Source organism: Kwoniella dendrophila, chromosome 4 (assembly GCF_036810415.1).
Source record: "Kwoniella dendrophila CBS 6074 chromosome 4, complete sequence".
NCBI classification, from domain to species: domain Eukaryota; kingdom Fungi; phylum Basidiomycota; class Tremellomycetes; order Tremellales; family Cryptococcaceae; genus Kwoniella; species Kwoniella dendrophila.
This window is the reverse complement of record NC_089479.1, coordinates 578432-590528: the sequence shown is the minus strand read 5'-3', so window position 1 is coordinate 590528 and position 12097 is coordinate 578432. Positions and strand designations below refer to the sequence as shown.

Here is a 12097-nt window from a genome sequence, read left to right as displayed (position 1 = left end):
CTGGTCAGCGAGATAATAGACGGTTGTCGCGTACCTGTGCAATGGAATTCAGAATGTTGATGTGTGGGATGTCAAAGGCTTCTCCTTCAAGCGCTCTTGTCAAAATGACCTACAAGAAGATCAGCTGCCGATCTGATCAATACGGTTCACACTCACGAAAAATATGTAAAAGTTTGCCAAGGAGAACCAGGAGAATAGGAGGTTCAGGGCATTGTATGCAAACTCCAGCATCAAAGCAAGCTTTCGCATCAACGAATGGTCGGAGCGCCAAATTTGGGCAACGTGGATAAGTGAATAAACCTACACCACATAGTCAGCAATTTACTGATAGCAATATGGTGTAAGCTTACAGCTGCAAAAAAAGACCCGTTGAGCCACCTGAAAGCGGGTCAGCGATGTTCTTTGTGCATGATGTCTAAGTTTATTTACCTTCTACGCTGCGCTATGAATTCCGGGATTGTGTCTGGACAATCAGTCTCTCCAACAGCAGATTTGACGAACTTCAAAACCCAGTTTGCCTTCTTTTTTGCACTTTTTTAAGCTGTCAGATTAAATTAAATTCACCTTTTCTGTTCCTGTAAACTTACACGATCTCGAAGCAAAGAATACGGTCTTCCGCCAAGTACTATAGTTTGATCAATAGGGGAAAATAAACGAGCAGAATCGATGCAGAATTGCTTACCCTGTGAGCCATCGGGGTCAGCTGTGATTCGCCATCATATTGAATAACTCACATATTGGCAGTAAAAGTATCAGCTTTTCCAGTATGCAGGTTTTCTCCTTGGAAATAAGACGCCAAAGGACCAGTCCCGTCCGAATTGTTTTGCAAGGCAATCCACTGTTTTGAGATCAGTATAAATCACTTCTAGCCATATACACATACCCTATAAGCAGAGAAAGCACCAGGAAGTACTGAGCAGTATCCAAATAGACTCTCCATCGGCTTGTCGAGTATATTCGACATCTTGTATTCAAAGCATTGAGCCGCGACTACGTATGCTTGGTCAGACAGCAATTATGGCCAGATTCTGTCGTCCACTCACCTAAGGGATTGAGCAGACTCCGCCATGTTTTGCCCTTGAAAGTTGCGATTTCACCACAAGCTCCTCCAACGTTTGAGTTCAGGTCGAAAGCTTTCCACAGATAGTATAATGACTTGGGTGCTGGACGTGTTCCCACATCAAGAAGGATACATACATTTGGCTGATCAATGTTTGGTTAGCATTTGTCGGATCTCATGTGGAATTACTTACGGATAGCAAAGGCGCGAAAGCATTGAAAAACCATCTGTGAGAGTTGATTTTCTTAGCCTAATAAAGGGCGAGCTCAGTGTCAGTTGACGGCAGCAAGCAAATCAAGTATTAGACTTACATTTTTCTCTTTCAAACAGAAAATAATTTGGCAAGGAACAATACCCTTATCCGGATATTTGAAGTGAAGGTCCGCATCTAGAGCAAAACTGGTAGTGTACTCGAATACATGGGCGGTGACTGGCCGATCTTTGACTTTGTTGGTCATTGCACCTGAAGCAAAGTCAGCAACCGGATAGCACATTGAAATCTTACCTTCTTGAAAGACTCCCAGAGCGGCTAGACAATCAAGTACCCGAGGGTTGACAGCTTTTCGACCATCAGCTACGATGCAGACCACGACCTGTGACCATCAGCTACGACCTTATTTGTCTTATACTCACCTTCTGCCACCCATCTTTTCCCCATACCCTTGAGTTTTTCCTACCACAGAGATGGGCTACATTCTTCATAACACCGTACAGAGTCCGGCAGAACAGCTCCGCATCCTCGTTATACATGGTTATGACGATAAAAAGCTCTGTTTGCCGAGGAGGATCAAACGTGTTCTGACGCAAACGAAGACCGGACGTTGGAAATTCATCTGGATCCGTTGTTACCGCTGTGTATCTGTTTGGTAGTCAGCCAGCCACCCGCATGTTTTATTATGTCACGCTCACCTCGTACTTTTTTGCTCTTCTACACCTTTAACTGGTAAGAACTGAGCCAGTCTTGTGGGAATAGGCATATCCACTGCGAAGAAACCATTTTCATCCAAGGTCGCTGACTGCTTGATTCGGCGATGCCCAGCCGCATTGTGAGTTCTTCTACCTACCCGACCAGTAGGAGCAGGTCCGAAATGCTGTGTATTTGATGTGTGCATATCTGCTTGCTGCAATGAGAAAAGTGTGGAATCTGTTGGCCCTCGAACGTGTATACTTGGTATTGCTACTGGACTTACGCCTTGCGAGTGGTTAAATGGGGCAAGTGAGAGATCCCCCTCATCCTCTCCAAAGTAGATTGATGCCTTTTCATCCCAAGGTTGCTCCGTAGACGAGTGTAGCTGATGTACAACATTCTCTTCGTTATCCAATAGAGCTTTTTCCACATCGTGATCACCGCCATAATTATATGATCCCTCATAACCTTGATCAAAGCTTTCGTCTACACCTGGCGATGGAGACCGAGAAATTTCTCTCCCATAATTATTGTTCTGAGCAGCTGCGAACCTAACAGTGTTCGATTGAGTGAAGCCGATGGCGAGGTTAGGATGATTTGGATCAGGAGGAGGTAGATAGGACGGCAACGGTTGACCATAGGGGGAAGCAGGTTGCATATTAGTCTCTGGGATTGCTTCTCCTCGGGATCGAGCCAACGCAGCCTCGAAGAAAGGAAGCCGACCCGACGCCATTGGCAATTGAGGAGGCGGACTAGCATATGGTGGATTGTAGGTGGGATTTATTGTTGGAGCTGTTGCTGGCCCTGATGGTCCGTAAGCTAACAAGCGGGTTCTATTGAATGGATCAGAGTTTCTGTTGAGCCTGTTGTCATAAGGTGGTGCTGGAGAGGGATTTCGTGATAGTCCGGGAGAATTTGTGCTATAAACAGGAGAGTGGCCATCTGTCGAGTGAGAGTAGTTGGCGGCTGCGAGATACTGCTGGGGATTTGGAGGAGGTGGTTTACGAGATGATACTGGCATATCGGAGGATTGTCCTTGAATACAGAATGATCAAGTTGCGCACTGAAGATGCTCTCAATATCTATGAAGGCCAAGACGAAGGGAGTGTCAATAAGAGTCGAAATAGGAGGGAGATTATTCACAAGAATCTTGGTTTTAACGATCCGCTCGTGATATTGTTGTGATTGAGTTGTGCAGTTGGAATTCTGTGGAGTGTCCTTCGCAACCTGTGTGATCGATACGAAAGCTAAGCGTAATTGTACGATTGAAAAGAGTGACCAGTCAGTTTGACATTGTTATCATGGCTGAAGGCTTACTCTTCTATTGGGGTTTGTTTATTTATTTATTTTATCTTTCAATCTTCGCTTTTACGTTATGATTGTTTACATGCATGCATGCAGTTCCTCTTTTACCTTGTCACGTGGGATAGACGCATGACGTGTATGTTTGATTTCTGAAGATCAATCTTATATTTTATAAGATTGCTCTAAACCGCTGATCATTCGAGGTTTGTGTAACATTTGCATGTGCATGAAAATAATCATGTTGATGGTATGCATCGAGTGCACAGACCTAATAATTGTTTACTCGATACTGTAGGTAATAAAACAATCTACGTGTATAGTTTAAACATCCTTTCCTTGTTTCCTCCCTCCAGATTATAATGTTTTCTGCATATTTCGCAATCTCTTCCCTACCATTCGGTTTTCTTACTCGGCCTGTTTTTCCTTTTCTTTATCTCTTCTTCCTCATTTCTCACTCCTTCTAATTGTCAATCTCTAACAGTTACATTGGAGTCTTTCAAACACAAGTCTTTCTGACGGGCAATTGCCATCCCTCCTAAATCCGATTAGCAGCTAATCGGTTCTCAATATGGACCACATGAGTGTAACAGCAGATGTCCACTCTAAATATCAACTTTTTTTCCCACCTTTTTTCACTCCACCACCATGTCTCGAGCTGAAAGTTTTCTCAGAATGGAGTGACGAAGGTGTATGGGTGACAAGTAACACTCAAGCGAATGGTTTACTCCAAAGTATGTCTGAGATAACTGTATGAAATATCCCCTTCAATTGCGAACTGACGTTGACTACACTAGCCACACATAATACAATCCCACATGACAAGACGGACACCCCTTTAATCTCTGTGGGACATCCCTTCGCTGGAATAGGTATTTCTTTCGAGGAAAAAGAAGAACATAAGAAAGCGAAGAGAAGAGAGGCACAGCATAGGAAGAAAGACGCTACCGGTCGACCAGGCTTCCGAGTGCCCCAGGAAGATTGCTGGAAGATTGGTCATGACAGTTCTTGGCTAGAGCCTGAGGGAACGAGTAAATCGCTGTACGATGAGTGAGTAAATGGTCATGTATACCTTTTGGATTCAAGCTGACGTACCTATTGCAGATCGATTCCACCTTTCAGCCGACGTACGCCATGTCCCGCTCATTTTAGTTCGAGGCTGACTTCTTTGTAGTGCTATCTGCAGTACAAGATTTTGAGTATTCCCGGCATTCAGAGTTTCAATTTCATAGGAATAAACGTCTATTTCAATTGGTAAGCCAGTAATTCTGCGCGCTTCGCGTGGGAGCCTTCAGCTGATAAAAACCAGTTCCGTAACGCTCTCGGCTTAAAAAGCTCCTTTCGGGGAAACCATTGGCCTGGTTCCGGTCCATATGGCGTGGAATACGTTGGTCCCAAATCCCATGCAATGAGGGACAACGAATTTGCGCCATCAGCTTTCGATGATAACGATCAATCTTCTGTCCCCAACGAAGTAGAAGAGGTCTGCGTGCTATTGAGAAAACCAGAGATCAGTATTCGAGGTCTTCTCGCATTAGCTCGAAGAGAAGCTGAAGCCGGATGGTGAGTGCTTCTGTCGGAATGAAAAGTCTATCTGCTGAATTTGTATGAAAGGCATTTTGAACCCGCACATAAATTCACGGGTGAGTTAGCATATCAGAAAGCAAAGGCAACAATGCTGATGTGATAAATTCGGCCCTAGTCATCGCTGCCGCATTCATGTCGTTCCTGATCCACTATGAAGTCTTTCCTGAAGCATCGCTAAAAAATGAGTTAGTCCGAGCCCGTGACATCGCTCGTTCCGCTCCACAAGCTCTTCTTGATGCTAAAGCACTTGAAGATACCATCAGCCATGGCCCTGGCTGGAACAGAGCTGCTTGGACATTATATGGTGGTGCTTGGGGAGGAGCAGAAAGGGGTGGTTTAGAAAAAGAAGTGATCACCTGGGGAAGCCAAAATACCGCTGATCACAGCGATAAGGAGGAATCGACTAAGGATGAGGAGACCTCTGATAACGGCGGATGGTCTGTAGAACCCAGTATGTTCTTGACTATTCCGCTCAATGTGAAAAAGCTGACAATGCCTTTGTAGTCATTGACGATCGCCCAGCTCCCTTAGGGAAAGATGAAGGTTGGTCAGCCAAGTTTACCCTGTCCTGAACCATGCTAATGCGCATCTCCTCAGTTATTTCAAGTCATTCCCGCCTAACACACCCGCTCAATCCCGAGAGAGTTTCTCTCATCCAGTACTTGCCTTTCAGCCGCCGACGGGTAGTGGCTGTGCTCCCTCCCGCTGAACCTCGTGCCGACATACCTGCCTACGCTAGCAGATGTCATCAACTCGTTACTGTACCTGCTCCTTGGACTCCCAATGAAAAATGGCGAATCCTTCGACCTAAATTTGATGACGAAGGATCTGAAGACGAAGAGAGTGATTCCGGTGGCCCTGCTGTCACCACTTCTCACCCACTGGATCAGGAAAAAGCCACGATCGATGAGCCCGACAAGGTATCTATCTGGGTCGAGAGTCATCTCTTCGATGACAACCCCGGTCTTGCTGAACGATTGCCTGGCGCAGGACTTCGTGGCAGATGGGGTCTCATGGGACAAGAGGAAGGCTCCGAAACCAATTACACTCAATGGTGGACGTTCAAAGCTAAGGATTGTGAGTAAACAAGCTACATCGAGACAAACGGATAACGTTGACGAAAATGTCAGATATTTTGCCTGCGTTCTGGCATCATTCTACAAAATAGGTCGCCACTTGTTCAGACCTGCTTCCATCGCACTACTGCAGTCTTCCAAAATCCTTTTATTCCAACTTTCTGTTGATAAATCTAGATGCTTTCACATCGGCAGATCTCATCATCAGCACGCATCGTTAGTCAAACATTATTCCTCACTGTAAAAAGGCTGAACGCAAGTAACCTCGAACCTATGGAAAGCCGTTCCCGTTGTACATAACATATAACACGCTTTATAACAATGTATATAGTATGAATTCATGAACAATTATTTAGAGCCTTCTCATTCACAGCTGGGTGCAAATTGCAAGACCGTCAACGTAGTGAAGGATCACATTAATGCACACGACGATAAAGTGACTAACACGCATCTCATCTGTGAGCATTGCTCGAGCACGCCTTCAAGACATATCTCAATCTAGACCGCCTAGTCTCGGTGTAGTGAGCTGAAAATCAGATTCCCAGGGAGAGACGGCCTATCTTCAAGCTCATGGTACGTAAGGACAGAGTACCAATTGTTCACCAAAGTATAATAAAGTGTAAATAAACTGTGTAGAATTGATGAACCACAAACAACATATCAAAAGTTGTTTGCTGGCATCAACGGCTTATGCAATCATTGAGAACAACCAGCTTGGAGGTCTGAAGACCAATTGCGGCTCTAACACTTCACAAAACATTCTCGACTATCTCATCAGCTTATATTCACCTTCTTGCTAATCTTCGCCCGGAAAAACCTTACATTCCTTGAGTGCATGATGTATACAGCGTTCTCAAAACACCTCACATGCGCAAAACATCTAGCTAGAAGATTACTTGACCGTCAATTCGAAAACAATGATCAGTCTATGTATCAGATGAATGATTGTGTTAAACAAGTACAATATACGGACTTGAAAACGCTTAAATATGCTCGGATTCTTCGTGTGTTGATGTAACCAAACCGATTAGCCTCTTATGTCGATGGTGTGTTTTGTCACATCCTGACGCAATGTTCGTTGTCAGTAGGTAAACATGATGCCAGAAGACTGTCAGGTATATGTGATGTCAAGATAAATGCATCATAGAGAAAAGAGGTAAAAGAGGAAAAACATAAAGGTATAAAAGGTGCTAAATACACTGATACGCTTGATTCCAACGAAAACGGTATTAGTGTTAAGTTATATGATGTACGTCAAAGAGAAAGAAGTAAAAGAGAAAAGAGATAGATTTGATTAAGGGATAAGTTATCTAACTAGTAACACGTTCTAACTTACGTGATTAGCCGACAAAAGAGCATCTAAGCGGCTCATTCCAACAATTAGTCCACAATGTCAGTTGGTAATTGTTGGTTTACACCAGGAATCCCTACAAGCGATCTTCATTGTAGGGCCTATGCTACTGCACATTGCAAACAGACAACGTCACAGTTAGTTCACAATGTTTGAGCACCGTGTATTACAACCCAGCAGATACAAACAATCAGGACAAATTGTTTCCACAGCTATTCTTGAACCATCTTTCTTGTAAATAACGTTTCCGACGCAAAGGGCATGATACCAGATGGTTTGCAAAATTGACTACAATACAACAAATCATTGCATCACTTTCTCTTCAAACTCTTGATCTGCTTGTCATGTCGGCTTGACCCAATGACAAGGATTATAGTCATGTAATGAATAAAAAATCGGTGCCTTTCGCTGATATCTTCAGGTTCCTCATATCGTTCACAAATCACAGATATAGTCGAATGATCAAAAGATATTATTGGTTATCGTAGACAATAGGATCTAGTCATTCATGGATATACATCACTTATTCTGTATACTGTCTCCTAGTCCCCCTATGAGTTTCCTATAGTTGTCTCTATATTAGTACATACAACATCATTCGCCTTTGGTATCTCTTAGAAGCTACAACGCCTGTCGTCCCTCCTCCATTCTACTAACGCTGAGTATCTCGCTTGCCTTTCAAAGACATCATTCAAGCCTCGGCCATACCGTTAGCCTCCTAGCTATTACCATTACTTCTTTGAATTGTATGATGTATCATAGTCGAATATAAACTGCTATCTACTACAATTTTTGTGAGACTGTCTTCCGCCACAGACCACCTGCACAATCTAACAAGTACCTTTTTCTATGTCGCATCTATCTTGATATCGCTTATACTTTGCTTGGCACGAAGAATGAAGCGCTGTCTATAGATCAACTTTACACGTTTGTTTTACACTTTGTAACAACAAACACAAGAATTGGAATGTACATTCAAATTGCACAAAATACTAGTCTTTTGAGTACCTGACATTCTTGAACAGTTCGCTCAGATTAGTTATATTTTGCTAACAGCACATGACGTGTCAAGGCCAATCATAATAACAGCACGTTTGGCGTCAACAGACTTTCAGAATCGGTTATCAGAATAGTAATTAGCCGGCGTATATCGACAAAGTCTTGATTTAAATCGAGGATTATATGTAAACAGTTGCGGATAGTCTGCCTGATCAAATTAAGCTCAGCAAACATTGAGAAGCAATTCAAGATAGGTCTCAGAAACGGGATAAATACGACTCGAAAATCCCTCGTTTCCAGTTGCCTTGCCTTTCTCAACAACCAATTCCACCATTCTTCTCAAAACTGCCTCAATCATCATTACATCATAGATTGCCAATTCTCTACTCCAGCAGATAGTCTTTGATTATTTCATTGTTAGTAGAGTCCTTCACAAGTTCACAAAATCCCCTTGTCAATTGGAATCCCACCTCGTATACCTTATCAGTCCTTTTAGTCTCTCAGCAGGAATTGCCATTCTTGCTTTTCTCCTGGTTGTATCGTTTGGGTGATCAAGGATATGGTGGAAATTTTATCTCGTCGCCGTTTGGATTTTTATTGGATACATAGATTGTTCTTTCTGTGTCTCCCCCTATGATATTTGTATTGTCCTCGCTGCATATTCATCCATTTTTCGTCTTGCCCTTCAATGTTTCTCAAAGCTGCAAAGCCTATCGCCTCTTTTGGAAGGAGCGCTGCGAAGTAGTGCATGCGCCCAAATCAATTTATATACACAAGAGGGATAAGAGATAATTAGCATGTACAGAACTTTCAGTATGACTGGTCGTTCAAGCCGGATCAAACACGGTCTTTAGCAGGAGCAGCGCTGTTTGTTGATAAGTTCAATGATATCACAAATGTAGAATTATATCAGTACGATAGAATAATGGGTAATACACATCCAACAATCATCAATGGGAGGCAAGAAATGGACATTATACAATGGAATACTACCAAAGCTAAGTACACATTGTAGCTTCACCAACAACTGCCATTGGGACCAACCATTGGGCTGATACCACCGTCAAAGGCTCAACAAATTTCACCAATGGAAGAACGTCAATGGAAACCAATGGAAATCTAGTCACCGGAATAAGAACCTCAAACGGGAAATGAAAGGCATGTAAAGGCTGGACATTTCACAGTCTCTTTGGTCCTTTTTCCTAATATCAATTTAGTCAACCTAGTCATCTCATTCACATCCTCACCATAGCCACCCTTTATCCTCCATTTTTTTTCATAGATAGTCTTTAAATGGTTTACTCTACTCTAAACTGATATCACCTGATTCCAACTCAACAAGCTTGGTTGATTCTTCCAAGACTATCTTCACCAATCATAGTCAACCACCTTCAGAAGTCTAATGATAACCTCTAGTCAATTGTTATCCAAGCGTAATAAACCATATCAGTCTACCGGCCTCAATCAGGACTTATACTCTCCCGCTACATACTCGGAATCGGTGCCCTGACAACAACATATAATAGAGTATGGTATCATTTGGCTCCACTATCAATCCTTGACATACTTGACAAATTCCATCTCATTCAGGTCGATAGCTACAAAAAAAATCCGTTTCATCTCAACTGAGTGGGTTTACGCCAACGGCAAAGACATTCTCGTTAGCAGAGGGAACGATACAGCCAAACCGATCAGAAGGATATGTTTGTGACTGCATTTAAATCCAAGGTTGTAGGCAAGCGAAGGATGCGTGACAATCGAAAAACTATTCAGGCATCAATCCAGTGCAAATTACGAGTGATAATCTGATAAGCGTGCACCAAGAAACCCGGTAAAATGGAAGCTGATCAATGTATGACAGATACAGGTACACCTCAGAGATAGGGACGCTGAGTAGTGAGAGGAACATTGACAGGAACAGAGCAAATTTGTTTTGCGTATAAACCAAGTCAAAACAACCACATATATGGGGCAGCAGAAGAGAAGAAAGCATTCGCTAACAGAGAAGCACTAGATATTTAGGAGCAAACAAAGATACATCTATTACGTCTATACTGTGGTGCATGTTTTAGAATATTCATCAGACCCAGTATGATGATGTAATCGATCGAAAAAGAACTGCTCAGAACAAGAAGGAAGAGAGAATGAGCAAGACAATCCGTCGGGGTAGACAGCCAGAACAAGCAGCTTAAGTGTCGATCTACCAGAATGAATGTCGTCGCATTTGCTGCTGATGAACCAAAACCGGACAGACGAGCGTTTGAACTCCATGCATCACAATTCTCTTTGACTACCTTTCAATATCAACTCGAGTTGCTTAGCGTAACGTGCATCAAGTACACATGACGAGGACGAACGCCTTGTTACCTGTCACGATGATCAAGCGATACCTCAGCTAGAAGGCCCGATTCATACAACGTAACCAGTATTAAGATAGGGGAATTGGCTTAGACCGAAGGATATCCGACGATAGAAAGGATATCGTTTGCGAATGAGGGAATTCCTTGAAATATGAAGGAAAATCCGTCGCACTGAAGGATTTCCTTGAAAAGGGAACGAGATACTCAGCGTTCGAAGACCAAACTAGGACAATAGGCGTTGTAGCAGTATGGTGAGCTGAGCTATCGCGATTATTGATTCTGTGTCAATAGTTATAGTAGAGAGACAACAATAGAGAATTCATAAGGAAAGGAAAGAGTTATGAATTCTAAGAATAATGATGTATATAAAGTCCATCGCGTCCTGCTCTAATGTTCTCGAAGTGACTTCTAATGTTGGACGATGTAGAAGTTGAACCAACCAAGGATATCCGTAGTTTACGAAGGATATCTACCAATTGCGAAGGATATCCTTCGTTGTTGAACGATAATCTAAATGAAGTTGACCGAGTGTTGCGGTTACGTAATTGTCGATCGCGTGTCATGGAGGTTACCGGTGGTGGCCGACATGACATTACCAATCGCGCAGAAAAGTGTTAGGTATTTAAACGTTATCAATCCAAGCAAGCCTACACGCTACTTTTCTAGCGAATCCTGGATTTTACCTTGTTCCCCAAGAAAAGTACTGCAACTTCAACGCCAGATACAAATTACCAAGATCCCTTCACACACCTTCAATGAATGCTGTCAATCTCCTCGGGTGGGAAGGTCATCCAGGCATGATGGCTTAGTCTGTCAGGCGGTTTTACATGATACATGAAGTGACGGTTGATGACCTATTCGACAATAGCTGGTGCACCCACTCGGCTAACGCTGCTAGACCTGCGGGGTTTATACACGGTGACAGGCGCTTCCTTGTTGTGGGCGATTTCAAGCAGAGTATATGCAAATCAACTGTGTACTTGGGCTCAAAGCTCAGACAGTATTTGCATGGCAGGTAAACAACAGCATTGGGGTCGTAAAGAGATGACCAACATCGCCGAAAAGGAGATCCTGTGGAATATAGAACAGAAATCTCTAGCCGCAAGGAAGAGCGTAGATACCTCGAGTGGAATCACTCAGGACGATCAGCTGGATGCGATATAGATAGTCGGTATCTTTAGACGACAGCCATGGCGTCAGTCCATACTTGAAACTGACGTAGGCTTTTATGGCGTCTGCGGCATGAGAGTTTGACCAGATGTACGAGGTGATGTCGCAAAGATGTATCTCGAAGAGAATTGAGGAATTTTACTTACAGATAAACAGGAATCGGGGATCTGCGTTGGCGCCAGTACTGGACGATGATTTGAAGGTGTTTCTTCGATATATCACAAAGCTGCGGATTCTCCAGCTCGTCAGTCAACCGATGTTGTTCAATTGACGAGCGGATATACA

General features: G+C 43.2%; 3 protein-coding genes across 3 annotated transcripts; 1 reads left to right on the top strand and 2 right to left on the bottom strand.

Moving 5' to 3' along the window:
* Positions 1–4: 4 nt before the first annotated feature.
* On the bottom strand, positions 5–694 carry L201_003354 (uncharacterized protein; the record flags this gene model as incomplete). The annotated part of the gene is made up of 6 exons (XM_066219109.1): positions 5–109; positions 157–300; positions 351–378; positions 430–531; positions 588–625; positions 683–694. 6 exons carry the CDS (start codon positions 692–694, stop codon positions 5–7), a joined length of 429 nt encoding a protein of 142 aa, XP_066075206.1.
* Positions 695–730: 36 nt separating this feature from the next.
* On the bottom strand, positions 731–2988 carry L201_003353 (uncharacterized protein; the record flags this gene model as incomplete). The annotated part of the gene is made up of 9 exons (XM_066219108.1): positions 731–838; positions 884–990; positions 1044–1203; positions 1254–1310; positions 1372–1523; positions 1566–1653; positions 1721–1919; positions 1970–2181; positions 2251–2988. The coding sequence occupies 9 exons, from the start codon at positions 2986–2988 to the stop codon at positions 731–733; spliced, it is 1821 nt and encodes a 606-aa protein (XP_066075205.1).
* Positions 2989–3840: 852 nt separating this feature from the next.
* On the top strand, positions 3841–6024 carry L201_003352 (uncharacterized protein; the record flags this gene model as incomplete). Its single annotated transcript, XM_066219107.1, has 10 exons — positions 3841–4003; positions 4067–4319; positions 4374–4396; positions 4444–4523; positions 4579–4832; positions 4884–4912; positions 4972–5307; positions 5361–5399; positions 5454–5933; positions 5987–6024. 10 exons carry the CDS (start codon positions 3841–3843, stop codon positions 6022–6024), a joined length of 1695 nt encoding a protein of 564 aa, XP_066075204.1.
* Positions 6025–12097: the final 6073 nt, after the last annotated feature.